Source organism: Erpetoichthys calabaricus, chromosome 12 (genome assembly GCF_900747795.2).
Source record: "Erpetoichthys calabaricus chromosome 12, fErpCal1.3, whole genome shotgun sequence".
NCBI lineage: Eukaryota > Metazoa > Chordata > Cladistia > Polypteriformes > Polypteridae > Erpetoichthys > Erpetoichthys calabaricus.
In genome coordinates, this window is record NC_041405.2 from 161,874,686 (window position 1) to 161,901,696 (window position 27,011).

The window sequence follows — 27,011 nt, forward strand, 5'->3', positions numbered from 1 at the left end:
GCACACACAGTAGGGCCAATTTAGAATCGCCAATCCACCTAACCTGCATGTCTTTGGACTGTGGGAGGAAACCCACGCAGACACGCATTTCCTTCAGTTTTTTGCCATTTTTATGTCATTTGCATACAATGCATAAGGAGCACCTACTGTGGTAGCCACGTCTGTCCGTCTGTCCGCCTGAAACAACTCGTCTCCTAGTGGACTGATTTGGTTGAAATCCAGCAGACTTATTCGTTAAGGAAATTTGTGGCAGCAGTTCAGCTTTCATTCGATTATCTTAAGGAAAGATTTGGAAATTCGAAATCTCCGCCTGGCAAATCTGCACCCACATCTACAGCACCTTCCGACCCGTGCTTGAGGTGAGCTGCTCTGCACTTCCTGGTTAATGTATGCCAGCGTTTGCCCCCTGCTTTCACACTCCCACCCTTTGACTTTGGTCTCCTTCTCCTTATGTGGGTCATGGGATGACTCAAGAGCGCCCCCTGTTCTCCACCATAACTTCTCTGCTCGTTTTTAGTGGATGTTCTTTTGTATTTCAGGTGCCTTCTCTTTCTGAGTGTGAACATTTAATTTTGAAACGAGCAGAGCGCAGAGCAGCTTCCCTCTCGTGTGACAGCGGCCCACCTCGGCTTTCCTTGTGCGCTTCTCCTCTTTACCACCCGGCTAGGTGGCCGTCGCTGGCCTCTTGTAATGCTCTCCCTGCTGAATGCTGTTAACGTTCAATCTAATTAGTGTAACCACAAGGTGGCAGCACTGGTCTAACACTTACAGCCGCATCAGTCCACTCATATAAAGCAGGTGACCATAATGACCCCATAAACATATAAAGGGTTTGTCCTTCAGGTCACATGGCAGTCATCTGGAGCAGAGAACTCCTTGAACCCGACTGGCACCCCACCATAACCCCACCAATCCCATAGCAGACTGAATGAGACATTGTTTGGGTCTTTTTAGAGGGTCAAGGCTGGGGGGCTGTCAAAAGACAAAGTCTGTTAAAGCCCACTCTGGCACTCCCTGTGTGATTTTGGGCTGCACAAAAATAAATGGCAGCCCACCTGGCTGAATGTACTTTTGGAATAAGGGTGGGCCCCTGAGAAAGCCCACCTGAATGCACATGCAAGTATGACTGGAACTGGGGTGCATGTGCTGTCACATTTGCATTGAGGTCAGTTTGATGAATTCTTACTTCCATTTTGCTGTCAAGTCACTTTTATTAGTACAACACTAGGGGGCAGCACTAAAGTGAAATCTGAAGAAAACTCCAAGGAGGGCTTTAAATGGTCACTGAGGGCCTCAAATGTACAGGTAGATGGAAGAAGAGGCGTGAGGGGACACGAGGCCTGAAGCCCCTCAGCCCAGCAGGCTATTCTAGGGTCTCTTCTCTTTATTATTTGTCTGGCTCAACCACTCATTTGGCCTCTGGGGGGCCTCATTTCAACCGCCAGTCCTTTCTATCCCATTTGACCACAACCCCCAACCACGCACTCACTCACCTTGGCATCATGAATTCCTGAAAGCTCCTCGAAGGTCTTTTCACCCACCATGACGGCGGCCAGGTTGGCCGTGTAGCTGGAGAGGACCAGAAGGCAGAAAATGGCCCACAGGTTCATGAGGAAGCGTCCCGTCCAACATTTGGGGGTCTTGCTGGAGACAGTCCGGCCGAACAAGATGGCATAGCACAGGTTGAGGGCCGAGGAGTACGAGAAGACCTTTTTGCGGTTGCGTCCGTGAGGGGTCATGCCAAACGGGCTCTTCCACTCATAAAGCGTGAGGAAGAGGGCGGTGAGGTGGAGCGCCATGAAGATGCCCACCCACATGGACCAGTGCAAAGGCCACATGAAGGCGCCAATGGGGGCGGCCGTGTCTTTGCTCCGCACTAAGATGCCCAGGCTTGTGGAGAAGAAGGGGCTGGTGAAGTCCATGACTTTGCTGCGGGCCGAGTTGATGCTGAAGCTGGTGACTGCCAAGTCTGCGGCTCCGCTCAGGAGGTCCCCCACCAGGCCTGTCCAGCGGCCGTTCTTCCAGGCGCCGTACTTGCCATCGCCGACGATGTAGAGGTCGAAGTCAAAGCGCAAGTCCTCGGCCAGCTTCTCCAGCAGGTCGATGCAGTACCCGTAGCAGCACTTGCGGAGGGCAGGGGGCACCGCTGTGCTGTTCTCCTGAGACAACTCCTGGAACAGGCGGTCCAGCACCTCAGAGTCATTGGTTCGGGGGTCCAGGCAGAACTGCCCCGCTGGACAACTGCCATCCTCATCCACTTCACGCGTGAAGACAAACGGGTGCTCCACCAAGGTGACCACTCGCAAATGGCTTCTGGAGATGCCATCCCAACGGCCACCCTTCCAGCCCGCCTCACTGGCCCACCGTCTCCATGGCCCTCGGCCCTGCCAGAAACTCTGCTCCTCGATCTCCAGGTGGCCGCACTGCCAGGTGCCCACTGTGACCCAGGAGGGCTGGCCCAAGGGGTCCCGCTGTAGGCTCCAGATGTGGAAGGTATGGGTGGTCAGCACCAGAGAGACGTTGGCAACTGACACATGTCCGGTCACCCCGTCGAAGGAGGTGTTGGCCAGAAACCTGCAGGAAGACAAAGCACAGGGGCAGCTGAGGGGTGGCAGAACTGTGGTGACATGCCATTCTGTGTCCATATTGTAAAGGGGGAGGAGCAAAAGGACAATGAGTGCACCTTAGTGGGTCCCACTGAGATGGTTCACCTGTTTTACACCACCCCAAAAGCCATGGTCCTAATCGCCTCCTAACCTTGGACCCCATGGTGACCTGTAGGGGGCGACCTGTTTACCTTGGTGATGATGTGACACCATTACTGGGGTTGTTCAAAATGCAAGACATTCCCAGTGAAGCCTTCTGCATGTCTGCAGCATGGGCTCCCAGTCTAAGAGAGCACAGCCTGATGGGATTTGTAGTTTAATTCAGAGCTGCCTCAGCAGTGGAGGGCCTCACTTTCAGGCGTTGTGCCCTCTGGGGTCCAACAGCTGCAATTACCTCTAACATTCAAGGCTGCTAAATGTATGAATGAGTGGAATTAGGGGCTCACCCCCCCCCCCCCCCTTCTTCTGACAGTGGTCCACTACTGTTTTCTTTTACTCTATTCGTGGCTTTGTCATTTTAAGATGTGTTCACTACTGAATGCAGCTGCTCAGCTTTATGGAAATTATAATGAAAGTTATTACAGTATAGTTAATATAGCCACAAGGGGGCAGCACTGGCCACCTGGTCCAGGACTCCAATCTCTCTGCACCAGAGCATCATCCCAGTCAAATAAACCAAGTGACAATAATGACAATAATTAAAAAGGGCCACTCTGTCAAGTTTTTAGATGGAGTCTAAGTGGAGACCCCTTGAACTCAACTGGTACCCCACCAATACCCTATCAAACTACTCAGTGAGGCATCGCCAGGGGGCACCAGTACAAAACAGCACATGTATTGGAGATGCCAGCCCACCTGGCTGAATGCACTTTTGGAATAAGGGTGGACCCCTAAGAAAGCTCACCTGAATGCACACAGAGGTGGGACTGGAACTGGGGTGCATGTGATGTCACATCTGCATTGAGGTCAGTTTGATAAATTCCTACTTCCAAGTTGCAATCAGTTCACTTTTATTAGTACAACACTAGGGGGCAGCACTAAACTGAAATCTATCGAGATCTCCAAGGTGGCAGTGGGTGGGTGTAACTGTAGTACCTGTGATGCCAGCCATGCCATTAAACACCGACAACATCAAGAAAAGCTCACAAGCTCTGTCACGAAATGCCCTGAAGTCACTTGGTTGACTGGACAGTTGTCATTATTTCTGTCAGATGACCGTCCCTCATCTCTAACCTTAGGCAGGCGTACTGCGTGACATCACTGACAGATTATGTGAAGCGGAGACCACCGCCACGGAGGTCTGCATTACTTGAGTGATGTCATAGGTATGGTGGACTGCAGTTGCAGTTTGTTGCCAAAGATGGCTTCACATTGCTCTATGGGTAGATGAAGTCAGAGAGTGGCAGAGGGGGCACCGGCCAGCTGCACCTTGGCATTGTAGGCTCTGTCTTGAGCCCATCATTGTTATTTGAACCTGGGTCTTATTTTTTTCTCTCGTCTTGCATTTGGCAGTTTGGATATGTTTGGTGCCCAGCAGGTGAAATTACACCCAACATTCAGGGCTGCAGCTGTGGCTCGATCATTAAACAGGGGTGCACTCATGGGGGTCTGGCAACGGGGGGGGGGGGGGGGTCTCTTGTGGAGTTAAAGGTGTGTTCATTCTAGAAGGAAAAGACAGTCATACCCCCCAAGTGCTGATGGAAGTGGGATGGCCCTCCCTTGAGTCAGTTGGTAGGCCTGGAAACCCACCTGGTAGCTCCTGCTTGGTCCACTGGGGGTGCCACTTTGCCCACCTTTACCCACATTGACGGGCACAGCTACTGGTTCAGTTTCTGTTGCTGGCTTGCTGTGTGATGACGGCTGGACTGGAAAGTCAGTCAAGTGTACAAAGTGAGCTTGCAAGGGAGGAGGAGGAGGAAGAGTGCCCCCTGGTGGTCTTTCACTTAATCAAACCAGGTTGCCACTGTAGGGGAAATCCCCAGTGAAAGGGCACCACTGCTGCACTGACCTGCTAAGCTGCATCGGGATCTTGCCCACTGTGAAAGGCGCTTTATATGTCTCGTATTTATTACATTAACGTGGCGGACTGTGAAGTGTCCAAACATCCACTCACAAATAAGAAACACGTCCCCAACAGATGGACCATCCCAGCTAAAAATGGACTCTGTGGCTACACAGGAATGAAACATTTTTCCAGATTTCATGTGTTGGGCATCCCCACGGGAGTGCCAATGCCCATCTTGATGGTGCCAGGGCTGGAGTTGGGGGTTACCAATGGTGACCATCAAAAACAGACTGACTTGTATTTAGTGTTAATGTCCCCCTGCACTTGAACCACAGTACACTACAGTGCCCACCCTCGGTGCCCTCTGTGTCAAGTTGGCACGTCCCCCCCATGGTCTCCTCCCCCTGTCTGTTAGGTGACGGATGTGGACTGCTGGATCCGTTGGATCCCCTGGGTTCAGAAAGAGGATAACATGGACGCTGAAGGGTGTCTTCCCACATTGGGTCTTGCTCCCGCTGTGCCATGCTCTTGTTACCATTTGGGCAGTGCCAGGTGTGTGGTGCCAAGTTACTGTTATTTTTTAAATTTTCCTCCTGCACACTTTATAAAGCCACCTTGTCATTCTTCTTGCTGTGTAAGGCGCTCTATAAAATAAAGAAGGCGACACACGAAGTCTGGACCCCCCCACCACACCCTCAGAAGTCACGTCAGTGGATTTCATTAACACCGAAACCAATTACTGGGCAGCCCAGATGGGACGTCGCCTCGGGTTCGATGACCTGCCCAGCTGCACAGATGAGCCGCTGTGATTTGCGGCTGGCGGTGGGCTGGAGGTCAATGAGATTCCTTGTAGCCGCCTTTGTTCTGGCTGACGGATTAAGAATTCCAATTAGCAGCTGTTTGGTGGCCAAGTGACATTAAAATTCATGTCACCTCTTAAAAAGAAGAGAAAAAAATGAGGAAGTAAGGACGACAGCAGGGAGGACAAATCGGAGATGAAAGTCGGTGCCAGAATGTGAGATTGGCCAGCGATAGCCACGCGAGTGGGGCACACGGACCACTTTGGCACTTCTGAGGGCTGCGAGCTGCTCGTGTAGCTACTGGTCAGGTGGGGGGGGGGACTGGGGGGGCTGAGGGTCTTGGGGGTGTGACGGAGCCAAAGCTCTTGAGAACTTTGAAGTACGGATTAGTTGAGGACCCTGGTGGTGGGTGGGGGGAGATGCTGTGGGCCTTGTTATTGTTGGGGGGGGGGGGCATAGCTGACAGCCTTGAGGGACTGAGGGCTTTATGGCTGGTGGGGAGATGAGAGGTTTGAGGGGCTGCAGGCACACTGAGGTCCTTGGTGTGGGGATGAGCTGAGGACCTTGTGGAGTGCAGGAATGTGGAGGGTCTATCTGAAGGCTGTAAAGTGTGCAGACACCCCGGGGGTCTTAAGGGTGAGGGGGCTCTGAATCCCTGAGAATATAGGCACCCTGAGATCCATGGAGTTGCTGGGGGGGGGGGGGTACAGACATGCTGAGGGCCCTGGGGGTAGAGGTGAGGTGAAGACCCCGGGAGGCATGCAGGGGGTCTTGGTGTAGTGGAGGCAGGTTAGCTGAAATTCTTGAGGGGTGCAGACGCCCTGAGGACCTTAGGATGTGGTGGGCTGGGAGAGCTGAGGGTCTTGGGGATTTGGGAATACTGAGGGAATTTGGATAGTTGATGCTTTTGCTGAGACCCTTTAGGTTACAAGCATGTGGAGGACCTGGGGGGGGGTGAGCAGTTGGCCGGGGTGGGGTGGGGGGGGGGGGCTGTAGGCATGCTGAGGACAACAGGGTTGGGGACAGACATACTCAGGGCCTGGTGGGGTCCTCAGACTGTCTGTGAATGTCCGAATTGTGGAGCAGGACACCAAACTCCACTTTTCCACTGGATGGTTGCATACAACGCAGAAGCTCAGACACTTTCAGTCAAGATGGCATTTTTTTAAATTATAAATATATTTTGGTTACCTCAAATAAAAAAATATAATAAGAATAATAGAAGTAAAAAATAAATAAATAGAATTGGCCTGACTTTAGCATTAGTCTGCAGTGAGGTGTTAAGTTCCATCACTGGCCAGCAGAGGGCAGAGTCCTAAAGCGTCAACACCCCAAGCTTTGTCATGCGGATGTGATGGCTTTTATTCTAGAAGGCGCTTTATAAAACAAAGGAATTTGTCCAGTTTAACTATTTTGTTTTTATAAAACTTGAATTTTATACTCAATTCTTAGTTCTTTTCTCACAACAACCACCAATTATTATGAGACTCAAACCTAAAATATCTGGCTTCCTAACTTGTTGTTTTGCTGCCATCTCCTCTCAATTTGCCCTCGATTGTGGCACCGGCGTGCTGCCAGGGCTTCACTACACTAACAAGCTCATTGACTTTTTTTTTAATTTGGATATTTTATAAAAATGATTTTTTTCCATTTTCTTTAAGCACCTCTCCTGGGTCGGTGCCAGGGGCATTAAGTGCACTTTAGGTATCCGACCTGCAGGGGGCACCAGTACATCACAGCACATGTATTGGAGATGCCAGCCCACCTGGCTGCATGTGATTTTGAGAAAGCCCACCTGAATACACACAGAGGTGGGACTGCAGCTGGGGTCCATGTCCAGTCACATTTGCGTTGAATTTATGTTTCCACTTATTTCAGGGGTCACCAATCTCATCTGCATTGGGCGCACAGTGACAAGTAATCTGCATTGGGTTCGGCTACAGAGAGAGGGTGGCAGAGTGGCATGGCAGTACTGATGTCTCGCCCCTCCAAGACCTCAGCCTTCAGTTGTGGCTTTGACCCCAGGTGTGTGCTGCCCTTGATTGGCACTGGGTGCTTTTCACCTTCTGTTTTGCCCTGTGCCGAGCTCATAGAGCTACTTATGCTGGCCTTAATTTCTTCTGTGCCCATGCCACTGCAGAAAGACTTAGTCATCTATGGAGGTGACAAGCTGACCCTAGCAGACTGTCACTGGCATCAGATGCAGTGAGGGAATGGTGCCAATGAGATGCCAACCAGACTGAGACATCAGTTTTATTGGCATAACAATGGTGTTGAAGTGAGGCTGCCAGCTGTGATGAGGGCAGCCCTGGTGTTGCAGATGAGATGCTTGGGGTGTCCAGCACTGCTCAGGTGGGCCATAATAGCAGAGGATGACCAGTGACAGGACGACAGGCATGGATGAGCCCGTAAGGCTGTGATGGTGGCAAAGCCCAAAGGGACGGGAAAGGCCAGCATGATTGTAAATGGACTGTGGGTTAGGCCATGGTGCCAACTGGTCACATGGTGATGACAGGACAATGGCGGATATGTCAGAATTGAAGAAGGTGCAGGTTTGGTGATCCTGCCAATGAAATGCATGCTGGGTAAACCCTGGTGAAGATGCTGGTGATGAAGGTGATGCCACCTTCAGGGGTTTGAGTGTTGAGAGTGTCTGGGCAGTGCTGCTGTGGCCTCACCAAGAAGACGAGGAGATGGATGGTCCAGAGGACATCTGGGTTGTGCTGTGATCTGCGCATTGTGACTCCATTGATGGGAAATTAGATAGATAGATAGATAGATAGATAGATAGATAGATAGATAGATAGATAGATAGATAGATAGATAGATAGATAGATAGATAGATAGATAGATAGATAGATTAATGATGAAGGTTACATTTTCACCCAGGGAGGTGGACATCATTGTGGTGTTCCTCACACTTAGAAGAGCTCAGCAGGACTGCTGTGATGATGGTGAAATAAAGATCAACTTCTAGGACTTCAAGTGATGCCATCTGTGCCAGCTTACCATGGTGTGGCAATGTGGGCATCAGAATGAAATGAAGATGGTGGAGCTGAGCTGAGGTCAGGATGATGTCAGGGTGGTGAGCAAAGTGCCACTGACACATGAACCTAGATGATGACTGTGCCACCACTGACAGGGTGACAGTCAAAAAGTTCCAGGATGGACCTTGCACAAATTGGGTGGAGTGATGAGTGGCATCACCAACTGCAGGCATCCATTGTGGGCAATGTAAGGCTCCTGTGGCTGAACTGGTTACTGAAGTCAACTGGGGGTTCAGCTATGAAGTGGTTGTGTGGGCTGTGCCAGCTGGCCAGAAAAGTCATCAAAATAAATCTGGGGTGCGTTTGGGCCCACCCCAGGTATGAAGTGGCACTAAAAGTGGTCACTTAGGTTATTACTGGGTTCATGTAGATCAATGCCAACTCTGGAATGACAGCAAGAGCTGCACAATGTGGTCCAATGCAGTCAGTTTGGTTTCCCTGGGTTTGATCTTACCTGAGGTGCCAAGGGTGCCATTTCAGTAATCGAAATCGACTTGGGGTTCAAGTGGCACTGAGTTGTATGATGTGGTCCAGTGTGGTCAGTGGGGTCAACTTGAGATTCACTCCGGTAGACCCCCGACTGTGCTATGGTAGTGTGGACTGTGCCAGTGACAGAGGCTATGAGATGGCATTCCTGACAGCACCAGACGTTTGTATAATTGGCTTATAAAGTGCCCCCTAGTGGCCAGGACTATGTTGTCATTTACTCATTTTGGTGTCCCCTGGGATAAGAGCAGCACTGGGCCCAGTACAGGACATGTCCTCAGATGGGGTGCCAGTCCACCACAGGACACACTCACACACACACACACATACATATGCCCCCCCTAGTCATTCTTAACTAACCCCAGGCACAGGTCTTTAGATCCCAAGCAGACCCAATGGGTGGGCCGACGTTACCTGGACAGATACCTCCCAGACGTCAGGCTCCTGTCGTATCTCCTCTTCTCGAAGCAGTTGACCACCGTCTGAAGGAGGGCCAGCTCGGGTTGCTGCTTGACTGCCACAGAGATGGCCCGGGCCAGCAGTTCGATGGCGTCCTGAATGTAGAAGTCCAGGGGCTTGAGGTTCACCTCCCCGTAGGCCAGCAGCCCGTAAGGCAGGCCGATGCTGTGCAGGGCCTCAGGATTCAAAGGGTATGCCACCACCCAGTGGACCGTGGGCAAGGTCAGGCCGAGCTTCTGGGCGGTCAGGAGGACGTTAGAGATGCACTGGGGGTCTGTGCCCAGCAACAGTGCAGTGGAAGGAGGCAGCGACTTGAAGTGGTCATTCAAATAGTCCTCCATGTCCTCGTCCTGCTCGGGACCCCAGGCGGTCATGTCAAGGACCGCTCGCAGCAGCAATGGGCAGTCGTGTTCATGGGTGCTGAGGAGCTCTAAAATGTCCAGGTCTTGCCAGCCTTGGCACAGCACGGCCGTGGCCTCCTGCCAGGAGCTTCGGTGAAGGACGCTCAGCAGCAACTCGGCCAGCGACCTCGGTGGGCTGCGGGTCAGCATCTGCAGGTGGAACGGGTTCTGTGGACAGAAACAAGAGAATAATGGAGGAGGGTCACAAAGGGAGGAGCGCAAGGACAAGGAACAAGTGACAATCAGAACATTGCAGACCCCTGGGGCCACACGTGGTCTTACTGGACACTAGTTCTAATGTGCGGCCATGGGAACCAAAAGGGGGCAACGCAAAGAACTCCTTCTGCTTCTCCTCTGTCTCAGCAACATCAGCCACTTTAGGAGACCACCCAGAAAACCCCAACTAGTGGTCATCAGGGTCAGAGCTAAAGGTGACACCCTGGCTACACCTCTCGGCACCTGCATGTGTCTCCAGGGTGGGAGGAAGACGAAGAAGAACAGAAGGATGAATAAAACGCTCGACTTCATGGGAGGGCTGGCAGCGCCAACTCATCATAAACATGCAATGGATGGGGGGGCACAAAACATCTATAGGCTGCACCATAAGTGACGAAGCAGTCATGACAACATTATGGCAAACATCACAGTAATAATCCTCAGACTGGCATAACATAAGCCACCAAATAAAATGAAACGCTGAACACGGCAACAGGACCGCAGATCTCGGCTCTCACTGCGGTGCCAATGGCCAACGCGTCCCTCAGATGGGCTTTGGTCACAACCTGCCTTAGAACTCCGCTAATCCCGTGTGCCGGTGCTCGTCACCGTCTGTGACTTGATCTGTGGCACTCCTTCGGCCACCTGTCATAGTTGGTCTCTGCCTGGAAAAAAAAATCTGGGACACTGTGCTTTGATTGGATGGTGATTTTTGCACAATTTGCATACAGTGGAGAGAATACAGCAAACAGGAATTGTGGGTAAATGTTTTAGTGAAATGTAAATATCACCCTTCAAGGTCACTACATTTATGATTACATTAGAAACAAAGAGCAGCAGAACATGAAATTCAAAGACCACCGATCAATCAATCAATCAATCAATCAATCAATCAATCAATCAATCAATCAATCAATCAATCAATCAATCAATCAATCAATATTGTGCAGAAACTGCAAATTAAATAGTTTAAGTATTTAGTCAGAGGCATCGGGCAGAAGCATTGAATGGCTTGATAGCAGCGGCCAGTAAAGACCCCCAGGAGGGATTCCTAGCACACTGTGGTGGGGTGAGCCCCTGGTTAAAAGTGCTTCAAGATTGCGCCTCCTGGGGGGCATTTTTCAGGATGGCATCCAATTCTGCCACCGTCCTCTTTTTCTACAGCAGCTCCCGGTGTGTCCAGGCTTAGCCCCTGATAAGTTTGAACTCAAGTTACTTCCCAAGGAGACCCCAGCGCAGAAAAATATAGCGCCTTGAGCATGGGAAAGGCGCTATATAAATAAAATGTGTTATTACTATTATTATTATTAAAGGACCAGTAGACCGTCTCCAGCAGCCTGTTGCATATGTCAGAAGGCGACTCGATTTACTTTTGGGACCTTTATATGTTTATGATTTTTGGGACCGCATGATAAGAGGACAATTGTGCTGTCACCGTCACTGTAAAACAGCAGTTTACTCTCCTTACAATGTGAGGACGTTGCTTCTCTTCTGTTCACTTATTTGATGCCGGTTTGGGAAATGAAGGAGACCTCGGTGTAAAACCTGGGAAAGGAGTAATCGAGAATTTAGGAATTACCTTCAGAGGTAAAAAAGTAAAGCGACTGCAGGGAATAAACTAGTAGGCCAGGGAGCCTGCACTGATACACCACATGACAAAACAGCTCAAGACCCCAGGTTGGTAAGCCCCCCCAGGCAGGCACACGGTCCAGTCCCACCCTCCAGAAATGACCCTCTATCTGCCACAGCCAGGTGTGACGTGGGTATCCCCTTGGCCTGGACCAGACACTTGGATCCTCAATAATGAGCCGGATCACCCTCGGGTAATCGCGCCACGTGGCCGTAGTGCCGTAACTGACGCTCCTTCACAATGCAGGTCATGTGCCTCATTGGGGACCCCATGAGCAACACAAAGTCACACCAGCGAGACCCAAGGACCCTCTGAAGAGACTCACATGAAAGAGTCCAGTCTTCATCTCAGGTCACTGATAGCATCCATGTCTCACAAACAGGAGGCCCCAGGACTCTAAAGTCCTTTTGTGCCACACACCCCTCAGTGACCTCATGACCCCCCCCCCCCCCCCCATGCTCTACCAATCCGTCTACTGACTTCATGGGAAGAGTCACCAGAGATACATGAACGTCACCGCCGATGTCAGTAAACCTCTCAATGATGAGGTCAACGCTCTCTCTGCTGTGCCCAAGAGGTCATTAAAGACCCTGATTTTGGGTTTTTTATCAGGACCCTCACAAGCTCAGGCCAGTATACTTAACTAGCCACGTAGTAGTGAAACAGGACAGTGAGGTGGGGTGGCTCTGCCCCGCCCACTCCTGACATCACGCTTCCCCCTCCCCTCGGCCCGCAGCCTCTCTCTCAGATTAGCGTGAAGAAATCGGGAACCGCAAGTGAACTCTGATACTTAATGCGATAAGAGGAGTCGCAAAAGCAACCGGAATGTTCAAGAAAATTCTAGAAAACAAAAAGAAAGCGATCCAAATCTGTGAAGTCATTCTCTCGTGAAAAGCGGACAGACAGAGTGACAGAGCGACAGACAGATGTTCCATCCATCCATCCATTTTCCAACCCGCTGAATCCGAACACAGGGTCACGGGGGTCTGCTGGTGCCAATCCCAGCCAACACAGGGCACAAGGCAGGAACCAATCCCGGGCAGGGTGCCAACCCACCGCAGCAGACAGATGTTGTATTTTATATATAGAGAGAGATGAATATAACATCAGCCTCCCTCACCTCAAGAAATATTACAATAAATACCAAGAAGCAGCCTTTTGACTTCTTTTGGGGGTCCCCGTATGTAAATGTCAAGATGAGCAAAGAGAAAGGTGGGAAGGGACCCTCAAAAATCAGAACTCTGGGGGCTCTTAAACACAACTGGGGGAGAGCAGCAGACACGACGAGCTACAAAGCTGAAGGTTTACTGTCTGTCACCCCAACACCCCCAGTGACAAAACCACAGCCCTCCCAACTCCTGAACAGCCAATGCATTGTCTGGACGTCCCCAGTGGTGGTGTGTCACAGAGGGGACGTGCAGCATTGGCCATCGTGGCTCTCAGTTTTGTCTTTGACCTCCAGGGGGATCCAGAATGAGTCCCCTAGCTAAGCCTACACTTCTTAATCAGCTTGTTAATTGGGTGGTCCTATCTTGGAGTGACGTCACCAGCCCGGCACACAGCGCTGGCCATCAGAGAGGCGTAGAAGATGTGAAGGACGTCACTGTCCACCTTAAAGGAGCACAGTCTCCTAAGGAAGAAGAGTCTGCTCTGCTCTTTCTCATGTAGTTCCTTTGTGTTCTGAGACCTGACCAACCTATCACTGACGTGGACCCCAAGTACCCGTAGGAGCGGACCACCTCAATATCTACTCCCTGAGTCGCAGATCTTTGGTGCGGTGAAAGTGAACAAGCAGATTTTTTGGTTTTATTGATGTTGAGTTTGACAATTCTCAAAGTTCTCCCCCTGCCCCCCCCCTCCCTTTATCAATGGACCCCATAAGTGCAGAAACCTCTGAGACTTTCTTCAAGTGACCTGACCTGCCATTCTGTTTCTAGTCCAAGGTGTGCAGAGTGAAGAGTAAAGCGGACAGTTGTGCTCCTTGTGTTGCTCACACAGTCCTGGACCCTCACAAGCCGGTGGTCCGCCTGACAGACAGTCCATCATCAGGACACCACAGGCTCACCGCTCTGAGCTGACCCCTCAACAGGGATGGCTGGATGGTGTTGAAGACGCTGCAGAAATCTAAACCCGACATCCTCACCGTGGAGCAGATAGACAATCACGTCCTCCGCTCCAGTCGACTGCAGTGGGCCCAGGGGGGTCTACCAGAGGGGGACTCTAACAGTCCAGGACCAGCCTCTCGAAATGTCTTAGTTCTCAACCCCCCTAATAAAAAAAGAAAGGACACCATAAGAATCAACACCATTGAGCTGAGGAGCCAGTTACCCATTAGTGACGAGGTGATGACAACGCGGTGACAAAGTGACGACAGTCTCTAAAGAGTCTGAATACACGACGCAGAGAGCCGAGGACAGGCGCGTACTAAAGGGTCTCATCTCTTAGAAAATGTTCTTATTATTTTGATAATAATGATAATTTATGATCATTTTAAATCATTTCATTTCAATCTCCATTGTGTTAATGAAGTCACAGGAAGGAGGAAAAGCGAATTTGACTTTCGATTTGTGTGTTTTAAGTGAAATCAAAGACAATCAGAACGTTAAAGAAAAGGGGTGCAGGCTGGAGTGACAGATCCTCAGCTAGGGGTCCGAATTCCTGTTTTATGTCCCGTGTTGTTCTTTGTTGAGCCATGTGAAGGATGGGGGCGCCAGTGAGCCCCAAACACGAACACACAAACGCAGTCCAGGGTTCTAATAAAGGGGGTGGGATTACAAATACCTCACATGTACAAATAAACGAGTGTTGTCTCTCCTTCCTTGTCTTTCTTTCTCTCCCCCTCTCTGCCCACCGCACTGCTACTTCTCCAGTCGAGTGTTGCCCGTCTCCTCTCCCAGTGTGGTCTCTTTTACTGAGTGGTCCCATTGATGTGCCATAACCACTTCTGAGTTATTGAGACAGCCAGGGAGATCCTCCCCCAGCAGTGCCCCCTATCGCCCACCAGGCAGGACCCCAACTCTCATGCAGCCCTGCGGGTATCCAAACTGAGACTCTAAATGAGAGACACTGCCACCTGTTAAAGTGGGGGATGAACTGCACCCGGCTGTGCTCTCCTGCCAGTTCTTGTACTCTTTGGGCATCCCACCCAGGCTGGGGATATATGAGGCGTCCTGACCGGGAATTGCCCCCATTTAGTCCATCCTTCCATTATGGCATCCTGGCTGGGTAAGGACCCCCCCTTCATCCTGGATGGGATGCCCAACCGTCCTCTCTGGTTTCTACAGCCATTTACTGGTGTTGGTGTTCCTTTAGTTAATGATGGTTGGGTAGTTCCCCAAGAGGAGGGGCCGCCTGCCAAATAACTAGCTCTAGAAATCCAGAGGGTCTCCCCCAGTTCCTGGTGGTCCATCATGAATGTGCTATGAAGCTGTCATGTGTTTCTTCTGCGTATTTTTAATTATTTGTATTTTTTGGACTTCATGCTCTTGTTTTTCACATCGTTTTTTAGCTTTCTGTACCAGGACTCAGGTTGCACTGGATTGCCTTCATGTTTTGGGCAAATCCCTTTGCCTTTGTAATCCATGGGGCCTCATTATACACAATGATATTACAAAAATGTATTGTATAAAAATTCTTAAGACTCCTTATCTGTGTCTAGCTGGGGTTTTTGGATGGGATTTCCCCCTCTAGTGGGCATTTTTGGAAATTCTTTTTAGACTTACGTGCTTTGAGGCTGTTAGTTCACAACACCCAGGAACTGCTGGTCTGCATTTGGAGTTTTTTTTTATACTTCTAGAGTTTAAATAAAAATGTGCAGAAGGTTTAAAAGAAGTGATTAGAAATTACACAAGTCGAGAAATATGGAAGAAGGGAATTGAAACCTTCAGCCCTAAGAAAGGAGAAAAACAGGCAGTTAGAAACGAGAGGCCGAACACTTTACTGCACACAGATTATGAAATACAGAGTCAGGTATTGGCAGATTGAGCGAGAGAGGGTGACACCTGGGCAGTCCCAGGACACAAGACTGGGGACGATGTGACACTCCTGAGAGAACCGTTGGATTAAACTGAGGACAGGAAATGGCAGATTTGGAAAAGGCCTGTGAGTATCACACACACTTGATCTGCTCTGAAGACACGGTAAGCTAAAGTGGACATCTCTGAACGAGGAGGGACACTGGGTTGTCCACTCTTGGCTGGTCAGTTTGTGGAGGAGGAAAGCAGTAAAGAAAAGGAAATCGAGGGCACTGAGCCGAGACCGTCATCAACGAGCATGATGTGACTGTGACACGTGACAATGCATCTTCAAAGAGGCCGATTCTGAAGTAAGTGGTAAAACATTGGGGCGCCTCAGGGTCTAAATTAAATGTTAATAAGAATTAAATTTTAATGAAAGGTAATTGGGGAGACGGAGTTAATATAAGAAAAGAAAAAAATAAAATATTAGGGATTCACTTTGGGAGAAAAGTTGGAGCGAGGAAACTTTGGGAGAACTTGAGAAGAAAAATGTTAAAAAGCTACCAGGGTTGTGGAAAAATGAGGGTCTGATGCTATGAGGGAAAAGTTTAATAAGAAGCTGCAGCTTATATACACAGGGAGGGGACTTTAGGACCACCTGAACCCTGGCTTAGCTGTGCCAATCATCTAATCGGCCAATCACGTGGCAGCAGCACAATGCATCCAATCCTGCAGATTCGGATCAAGAGCTTCAGTTCACGTTCACATCAAACAATAGGGTGGGGACGTCAGACGTGTTGTGGTTGTTGGTGCCAGGCAGGCTGGTCTGAGTATTTCTGGAGCTGCTGGTCTACTGGAACGTTCAAGTATGACAACCTCGGGAGTTTACTTAGAATGGTGCAAAAAGCAATGACAGTTCTGTGGACGATGAGAGAGGACAGAGGAGAAGAGTCAAGCTGGTCTGAGCGGACAGAAAGACCCAGGTAACTCAGATCACCAACTGCAATGAGCAGACAAGCATCTCAGTAGGCACAACACATCCCACCTTGAGGCGGGTGGGCTACAACAGCACAAGACCACAGCGGGCTCCACTCGTATCAGTGAAGCACAGAAGGCTGAGGGCTGAAGTGGAAGTTGAAGGCCTGGTCTGATGGATCTCGATTTCTGCTGAGACACACAGAAGGTGGGCACCTTAAGCATAACAGGAATTCATGTGGCCGAAGCGCCTCAGGTCAGCAGTCCAGCAGGGAGGTGGTGCCCGTGTGATGGTGTGGCGAGTGTCTTCTTGGCTCTCTTTGCACCCCTTATTACTAATTCATCGTTCCTTGAATGCCACAGCCTATTTCAGTTGTGACCAAGAGGGGGCGCCACAAACACCACACACTGATGCACTGGCACAGTCCCGGGTTCAAAAAGCAAACAATTATTTAACACAATACCCCAGTACATCAGTATGTTTCTTTTCTTCTTCTTCTTCTTCTTCTTCTTCTTCTTCTTCTTCTTCTTCTTCTTCTTCTTCTTCTTCTTCTTCTTCTCTGCTACTCATCCTAGACGAATGTTGCCTGTCTCCTGTGCCAGCTCTGACTTGTCTGGATAAGGCAATGCGGGTACATTTATTGAAGACCCCGTAGCACTTCTGATACCAGGGGATTGCCTGTTTGAAGCACTTCCAGGTCATTATGAAGGCCCAAAAAGTAGGGAGTACAACTGCCTGCAGCCCCCCTGGCAGCAAGTCAATGGACGCAATGAGCTCTGAAAGAGCAACGCTGATGAGATTTTAGCTTCATAATTCCATTCATAAGACATGAAGAAAAATCAGATGAGCACAACACACGTGATGCCGATTTGATATCAGCACAGAAACAGGAAACGCAAAGGAAAACAGAAAGCCTGTCCATACATCACAGTTGGGATGAGTTTTCAGAAAGGTCCTGGAGTCGTGCTGATGGATGTTCCAGTAGTTGAATGCACTCCTCAAAGTTCTGCAATTGTTAACCTGCTATTTCAAATCCACACTTTTCTTCCCACCAAGTCTTTACGGGACCAGATGTGATTCTTGAGGCAGAGGACACACTTCTGGGAAGCAACTTGCTAAAAATGCAATGCATTTTATTACAACAAATGTTTGTGATATGCCTACTGTTGGAATGACACATGCATTGCATATGTATCTGTTATATGTCATTTGGTATGGGATTCATAAAAGCAGTATCTGTTGGAATGACAAATGCAGTGCATTTTACTACCACAAACACTTGTGGTGTGTCATCTGTTGGAATGACAAATGTAATGTACAGGTATTTTATTATTACAAATGTCTGTGATGTGCCAACTATTGGAATGACAAATGCAATGCAATTTTTACTGCAGATGTCTCTGATATACTATCTATTCAAATGACAAATGCAATGCATTTTATTACTACAAATGTCTGTGATATGCCATCTGTTGGAATGACAAATACATTGCATATGTCTCTGTTATTTCTCATTTGGTATGGGATTCGTAAAAGCAGTATCTGTTGGAATGAGAAATGTAGTGTATTTTATTACCACAAATGCTTGTGGTGTGCCATCTGTTTGGAATGACAAATGTAATGTACAGTACGGGTATTTTATTACTACAAATGTCTGTGTTATGCCAACGGTTGGAATGACAAATGCAATGCAATTTTTACTGTAAATGTATGTGATGTGCCATCTGTTGGAATGACAAATGCGACTCATTTTATTACTACAAATATCTGTGATGTGCCATCTGTTGGAACGACAAATGCATTGCATATGTCTCTGTTATTTCTCATTTGGTATGGGATTTGTAAAATCAGTATCTGTTGGAATGAGAAATGTAGTGCATTTTATTACCACAAATGCTTGTGGTGTGCCATTTGTTGGAATGACAAATGCAATGTATTTTATTACTACAAATGTCTATGATGTGCCATCTGTTGGAATGACAAATGTAATGCCTGTTATTACTACAAATGTCTGTGATGTGCCATCTGTTGGAATGACAAATGCCATTCATTGTATTACTGCAAATGTCTGTGATATGCTATCTACTGTATTCATATAACAAATGCAATGCATTTTATTACTACAAATGTTTGCGATGTGCCATCGATTGGAATGACAAATGCATTGTATGTGTGTCTGTTATATGTCATTTGGTATGGGATTTATAAAAGCAGTATCTTTTGGAATGACAAATGTAATGCATTTTTATTACCACAAACACTTGTACATTACATTTGTCATTCCAAACAGATGGCACACCACAAGTATTTTATTACTACAAATGTCTGTGATATGCCAACTATTGGAATGACAAATGCAATGCAATTTTTACTGTAAATGTATGTGATGTGCCATCTGTTGGAATGACAAATGCAATGTCTGTTACTAATGCAAATATCTGTGATGTGCCATCTGTTAGAATGACAAATGCCATTCATTTTATTACTAGAAATGTCTGTGATGTGCCATTTGTTGAAATGACAAATGCAATGCATTTTATTACTACATACATTACAGAATACGTTCCAATAGATGGTGCACTGTAAACGTTAAGACTGAGGTCAACGTTGATGTATTAGATTTCACCAAATTGTAGAGGAGTAGCACAGCTCATTATTTTAATATAAGAACAGCCGCTAAGACGCCGTAGTCCCTGCAGAGGGCGATAGTCATCTCTGTTTGTAATTTGCCTCCTGTTTGTTAAAGCGTCCCGAGGGATGTCATGATGGCTGTCACAGTCGGCGGTTGGCATACGCGGCGCGCATGTTGAAAGGACTGAAATGCGCGGCGGTTTCCTGTCATAACTGATGAACTTTTTTAGATTATGGAAGCCGAAACACAAGACATCTTTAATTAATACAAGCGAGAGCAGACGGCGGCTGGAAATCGATTTCGACATTTAGCTTCGAACGCTGTGGCTTGCTACAGGTAAAGAATGGAAGTCCAGCCTAGCGTGTCTTAATGCCGAAGTTGTCCCAAGATGTACGACGGATGGCCGCCTTTTTCGAAAGCTTTGCAGCGCTGCTCGCCGTGTGTCTCACACCGAGACATTTCTAATCACAGCGTCGTCACACTTCTCAGTTTCTATCTGCAGAAAGCCACCGCGGAAAGAAAGGAAGAGCTGAAGCGCCTTTGTGACAAGCAGCCAATTGAGTCTGTAAAAGTAGACGAGCTTGACAATAGGAGGCGCTCTGCTCGGAGACCTGACGCCCTGACTGTAATTTGGAGGATTTGACGGGCGACACGCAGGGGCGTCGTGCCGTGGGTGCGTCGCCCTGAAGTCACCTTGTCTTTGCCTGCACAGCCCTCTTGATATCGAGGGTCCCACAGCGGAGAGCAGACCCAGTGCTCATTTGACACTCCGCAGTTCAAACCCCCCACGCCCCCCCCCCCAAACAGAATAGCGTCCCTTTATGCTCTGATGCTCTGGGGGTCCAAAGCGAGGGGTCGATGGCCGGTGCAAACGACACTAAGATTCGGCCGCTACGCTTTCCTCACTTTTGGGCTTCTAATATTTCATTTCTTCTTCTTAAAGCGTTCAGTCGGCTGTGTAGATTACTGGAAAATAATCCTCATTTAAATGCATGAAAGTCTGAGTCTGCGGGAAAAGGAAATTTAGAAACAGACACGCTATATAGTGACCTTCACTTGGTCTCTAATGTCTGCATTCAAAAAAACATCCTGCCTCCCTCTGCACTAAATACACTGGTTAAAGGATACAAAAACTGAGAAAATCAGACCCTTGGGCAAAACCATATTCACAACACTGCCAGGTCAGGTGGATTGGCACCCCTTTGTTAGTCGAAGTGTGTCTGTGTGTGTGTGTGTGTGAGTGTGGCATCCCGTCCTGGGATTGTTCCTGCTTTGCCCTAATGCTTGCTGGAATAGGCTCCAGCACCCCACAACCCACTTCAGGATTAAGCGGGCTTTGAAAATGGCTTGGTATAGTATGGCATCTATGACGTGCCAGTGGAAAGGCTGTACCACACATTTTCACTAAAGAGTAGCACAGTGCCTCCGTAGCTGACATGGATTCACATTTAAAATGCAGTCTGTGTGGACTCCTCTGGCCACACCAGTTTTCTCCAAGTACTTCCAAAGAAAGGCAGCCATGATCCAAGTGCCACCCCATTTCATTATATAGCACAGCGTAAGCAGATCCAGGGTGAAAGGATATCACACTAGTATGGGCAAGGAAAGGTCATTAGGGGGCTCTGAATCCCATGAAGCTGTGAAGGGGACCCTTCAATGAATGATTCGTTGGGCCAGAATAAAATAGAATAACTTGTGGCAGTCCCATGAACTGCTAGATGGCACCAAGGAGTCACAATCAGAAGACTCTGCACTGCCCTCTCAGTGCCCACACCATGAAGAAAGCCTCAGCTTATTGTGCACCCTTCAGAGTTTATGTACAGAGCATCACTGGCAAGACCGACAAAGTGCCAGGTCACATCTACACTCTGCCAATAGGGGGCACCTTTCACTGACCTGCCCTTCTGGGCACAGGATGAGTCTCACAGCCTGTGGCCATTGCTGAAAGTGCTGGGCTTAAGCCACCGTTTATGGAAATGTTTGACTGGCAAAACACGACAAACCCAAATTGAAATGCCAGGTAAGAATCAGTGATGGGGTGTTGATCAAAGTTTTATGGTCAGCTAAATCTTAGAGAAAGCGATGATCTGCGGACACCGTGGTGCTTTTCGTTAGAACTCGCACGGCCATCTTTCTCAGCAGTGGAGGAGCAGATGGACTTCACCAGTAGACCTTCACATCTGCCTCCAGAATCACTGGCTGGCATTTTATCCTAAGATTTGATGACATCTGACCAACATGACCAACGGGATAATCCTCAGATGGGTTGACTGTTGCCACCACTTAATCTCCATTTCTTCAACTAAGAAGGTTCAGCTCTTCCAATTTTTGCTTCTTGTTGGCTCTCCATGGTTCTGAATCGACCTACAGTACTTGTTGTTGAAATTGCTCTCCATGGTCCTGAATCAGCCTAGTTGCTCTTTTGTGGACTTTCTGTGGTGCTGCTTTGGAATTTCCTCACACACTCAAACCACGCGTGTCTCGGGAATGGCGGAGAAGAGGAACAGTGTGTGTGTGTGTGTGTGTGGGGGGGGGGGTATTGGGTCGGGGGAGGGGTTGTAGGTGGTTTCATGTCAAAATGGGCCGTGAAGAGGGTAAGCCAAAAGAATTTGCAAACGGGCCGTTCGTATTCACTTATTTAAGGTGGCCAGAAACACAGCTGAGCGTAGGAGGATTGCATGAGAATCGAACATCATGAAGGGCATCCGACACAAGTGGGGCTGTGCAGCTGAACGAGGGGCCCAAGTGGGCAGTGAGACGCTCTACAGGTTAACACTGAATATGATATACACTCCCCCACACACCTAAAGTGAGTGCACTCATATTCTACAAATGGGGGACAAGTGTAGCGTCTGGGGGTCTTCACTGCCGTGCTGACTTGCACATGCAAATCAACGTCTGATGTTAGGATTGGTGAGTGGAACTGCCTTGAAAGGCACTATATGAAAGAAGACCACATAGGTAGAGAGACACAGAGGTCATAGGTGCACAGATACAAAGATCTGCTCGAGCTGCGGACTTTCTCTGGTGCTGCTTTGTCTTTTTTGAACAGCTAAACTGCACACAGGGGTCACACCAGTGTTTAATAAAACTTGAGCATAACCCCCATTGTCTTGTACTCATCAAGGCACTATATAACCTAAGAAACTGTTAACCTTCTTTAGAGCCATCCTCTTCACTGATGTCGCCTCTTCATCTCCTCACTTACTTGAAGGGTTCTGCTCCTTCAGTCTTTGCTCCACTGTCGCTCTCCATGGTGCTGAATCGGCCCAGTTGCTCTTCTCTGGACTTTCTCTTGCGCTGCTTTGTCTTTTTGTAATGTGGACACCAAAACTTTATCCAGTCCTCCAGATGAGGTCACACTAGTGTGCTATATAATTTAATCACAGTCTATGTCGACATGTGCTGCAGACACTGGGGGGCGCTGTGTAACCTAAATTCCTGTTATGTGAGTAGGGAGTGGGCCTAACACAAAAAAAAGTGGGTTTTTCCAAAAAAACTCGAAAGCACATAGGAGCAAAAAATTCCCAGAATAAAGGTGGCATCAGGCACATTAAAGTTGTTTTCTTCTTGGGACTTCACTGTCCCATCAACCTATAGGGGTAACTCTGTACCCCACAGAGAGCACACCTAGAATAGTGACACGGCCTTTCCACTTTTAAACACTCACTTACTTTGCAGCATTTCTGTCTTTATCTTGTAGCATTGTCACCTGCTGTAATTTCCCCCCGAGGGCTGATCACAAGTTCTGTGACACTCACAGGCTATCACACCACAAGGGACAAAGACAAATGATTGGGACACGAATAAAACAGTGGCCGCCCTCAATCAAGGACACTCATTTGGAGTCTCTGAGCCCACAGCTCCAGTGGGCACCTGATAGGTGGTCCAGCTCAAGGCCACTAGTCCTAGGCGTGTAATCCAAGGTGAAAGCCCTTGGGACGTGAGAGCCGCCCATCTATCATGCAGCCAAACATGAGGCCCATTAGAGGAGATTAGAAATGTCTTCATTTAAACCACTTCAGAATTTGTCTTCCACACCAATCTGTGCCCACCTTCAGTTGTTTGTTGAGAGAGATGGGTGTCCATAAAGGATTCAAAAAGCTGGAGAGCACTGTCTTCCATAATTTGTTATAAGAAAACACCAAAGTGATAAAATGCTTTGTTGTGGGTCCTGGGGTAGAAGATCTGTGTGCCACCTAGCGATCACATCTTACATATACTGGCAGCTCTAAACTGAGTCCATGTGAGTGAATGAGTGTGCCCAGTGATGAACTGGCACTGGGTCCAGTTTGTGATGGCTTAGGGAGTGGATATTCTGTAAAGTGAACTGCTGGGTCCTCATTCACGTTTCATTGATGGGTCAAAGTGCTGGGCAGACCAGGCCACTCTGTCACCAAAAACAGTGTCCAGCACATCCTGGCCTAACTTGTAGGAGCTCCTTGGTCAGCAAAGAGCAGGTCTTAAGTGGGATCCTCAGTCTGCCCCCAAGGTCTTCTCTGAGGGAGCCATGACTGATACATTCTCTTGTGGGGGGCTCACAGGGGTCTTCCTCACTAGATGTCCAAAATACCTCAACTGCCTCCTCTCAATACAAAGAAGCTGCCCAAGCAGCCCAGAATCCTCCATTTTAGTACATTTGAACCTTTTTTTATTTGTGCCAGTTTTGGAATTTTTGCAAGTTTATTTTTTTGAGGTCATGGTTTCTTAAACTATGAGTTCCGACCCAAAAATGGGTCACAGGTTGCCACTTTTGGATTGCTTGTCACTGTTGGTAATGGGTTACCGATGGTTTGCGATGTAGCTCATACAGGATCACTGTGAGTTGATCCAATGATTGACCTCAATCCCCAAAAAGTTATGAGGATGGTCCTGCCATTGAACAAGTAGTGGGTCTTGAAGACAAGATTGGGTCACGGCAACAGTAGAGTTTAAGAAATCCCACATTAGGTTTATCATCATTCCGGCCATACATTGAGCCACTACGCCCATATTGTGTACTGTTGCTATGCCTGTGGCTGGTCATGTGACACAGAAGTCAGGTGACTTGTTACTTATCATTACACGCCACCTTTTCCAGATGACGGTGCCCTGCTATGTGTTGATAGTATCACATTTTATGTATACTGTATAGTGCCTCTCTCATGCTCAAAGCATTTTAGTTGAAGTTCAGTTATCCAGGCTTCTCTCCCTACGCTTCTTTTGACTCTGATTCTGAGTTTGACTTCAGGTAGCCCCCTGATCATGACACTCTTTGTTCCCTTATGCCCATTCCAGCTCCTGCTTTTTCTGTCATTCAAAATAAAACAAAACAATAATGCGACAACGTCCCATGTAGCGCCCGCCTCTCCCCAGGAATTCATACGTCAATCATATACTCCGCCTCCTCCCTTCTCTTCTTTCCACTTGATCAGACTTCACTTTTGGACACCGCCCTCATCCTTGCTAACCACACCCCGTTGCCCAATCCCCGCCCACTTGTTATATTGTAGTGAGTGATGAGGACCCCGCCAGTCCGACTCTGACTCGCTACTTCCTTTCACTCCTTAAGCCCATCAGATAGAAGAGAGCAATTTAAAATGTGCGAACCGCTCGAAGGGGGACACAAAGCCCGCTGTCGGCAGGTGACGTCCCTGAGAGGTTAATTCAAAATAAACGTGTTATCTCCTTCTGCCATTTCCTGCTCCTGAAGCGTGTACACCCGTGTGTGTGTGTGCGTGTGTGTGTGATGGCGGCCCGGCAGATAACAGCCTGCTTGATATTCCAGTCCACCCCGGAGCTGCCACCCCAGGCTCGAGGGAAACAAGCAGCGGAGGGAATGAAATCAGCAAAGGGGAACGCCGGAGTGACGAGGAGATCAACGCGAGCTGGCAGGAGTCGAGGAGCGGCGCCTCCGTTATTTGATCTCCGTCGCGCGACGGAATTTCCTAACACACTCAAACCGCGCGCGTGTCGTGAGCGGCGGAGGATAACAACGGGAGGGGGTTGGGGTCGGGTGTCAGGTGGCGTCTTTCAGCCGGTAAGTCAAAACGAACCGTGAAGCGGGTAAACTGGCGGAATGGCGGTCAAATACGTAAAAACACCCCCAGTTTACAAACGGGCCGTCCGTATTTATTTTATTAAGGTGGGCAGAAACACAGCTGAGCGTAGGGGGATCGCATGATAATCGCGCATCAAGCTGGGCGTCCGATACAAGTGGGGCCAAATGGGCGGTGCGACCCCCGACAGGTTAACACTGAAAATAGTACGACCCCCCCCAAGTGAGTGCGCTGATATTCTAAAAAATGGGGGACAAGTCCAGCGTCTGAGGGTCTTTAGTGTCATGCATATCAATATCTGCCTTGAAAGGAGAACACAGAGGTAGAGAGATACGGAGGTCGTAGGTACACAGATACAACCATCTGCTCAAGGGGCTCCCCTCTCTCTCTGCCCCCACTCTCCTTGGTCTTTCATCCCATTTCAATGGCGTTAACCCCTTTGGTTTTAAATGTGCTCATTACATTAAATGGACTTGACTTGACTCCTTGCTTATCTCTTCCCATGATAAACCCAGAATTAGCAGTTCTGCTTTGGCCCCCTACCCCTCAGACTGGCCCTGTTGTGTATCCTCAGAAATGTTCTATTGGTGCCCCTCAAGGATCAGCGCCGGGTCTGCTTCTCTTTTTCCTTTACATTTGTTCCTTTGGCAATGTCATTTCTTCTCGTGGCTTCTTCCACCACCTCTGTGCTGATGACGTCCAGATCTTCCTCTTATTTATCTCTGACAACCTACAGGTATCAGCCCAGACATCCAGTTGTTTCTCTGCTGTCTCATCATGGAGGAAGGCTCATCAGCTTAAACGTAATCTTTTATATCTTGTGCTTGCCCGCTGATTCTCTTTCCTCAGATTGTCCCTAAGCAGATGTCCCCCCTTTCACCATCAGTCACAGTCAGGAATCTTGGCGTGAATCTGGACTCCTCGCTTTCATTCATTGAAGATATACCTTCAATGACCCCATCCTGTCACTTCTGTCTTCATAATGTTCAGAGGATATGACTCTTCCTCAACAATGTGCCATGCAAGTCCTTATTCAAGCATTAGTTCTCTCTTGTGAATTTCCCCTTGGGGATTAATAAAGTATCTATCTATCTATCTATCTATCTATCTATCTATCTATCTATCTATCTATCTATCTATCTATCTATCTATCTATCTATCTATCTATCTATCTATCTATCTATCTATCTTATATAGTGCCTTTCACATCTATCTATCTATCTATCTAGGCCGGACTATTGCAACCCTCTCCCAGGGGGGGTCTTACTTCACCTGCTATCTGGCCCCTCCATGTCATTTCACTCCTGCCACTCCCCTGCTTTGCTCTCTCCACTGGGTTCCTGTTGATACAAGGATCTACTTTAAAACTCTCAGCCTGACCAGTTGCTCTGTGATCGGGTCTGCTCCTCAGGATCTCCAGTCCTGGGTCTCTCCATTCATCTCCCTTCTGCCTCGGCCTGTCTAATGACCAGCCCCCCCATCTTGCCAGATGTGCCAAGACTGCGCGTTGCTTCTCTGGTTTTGCTCCAAAGCTGAGGAATGAAGACACACTTTTTCATTACATTTTTTTGGATCTGCTAAGCTTCACTCCTATGGGCCACCTGCTACTCCACTGACAAAGAGTTTAGGATACTGATGTGGGGGTCTTAGTTGAGCTGCAGGTATCATTATGCAGTTCATCTACTCCCTCTTGCTTGATTTTTTTGTCTTGTTATCTATTGTTTTCGATTTCTGAGGCACCTTGGATAAAGGTGTCTGG

At 48.5% G+C, this 27,011-nt stretch overlaps 1 protein-coding gene across 1 annotated transcript in view; it reads right to left on the bottom strand.

Annotated features, from left to right (window-relative positions):
* Positions 1-27,011, bottom strand: part of grin3bb (glutamate receptor, ionotropic, N-methyl-D-aspartate 3Bb) — a 173,074-nt gene that overhangs the window by 17,222 nt on the left and 128,841 nt on the right. The window contains exons 2-3 of the mRNA XM_028816953.2: positions 9,359-9,972; positions 1,494-2,574 (exon numbers count right to left, since the gene is read on the bottom strand). Coding sequence (XP_028672786.2) covers positions 1,494-2,574; positions 9,359-9,972 — 1,695 coding nt within the window. The remainder of the gene's footprint in view (positions 1-1,493; positions 2,575-9,358; positions 9,973-27,011) is intronic.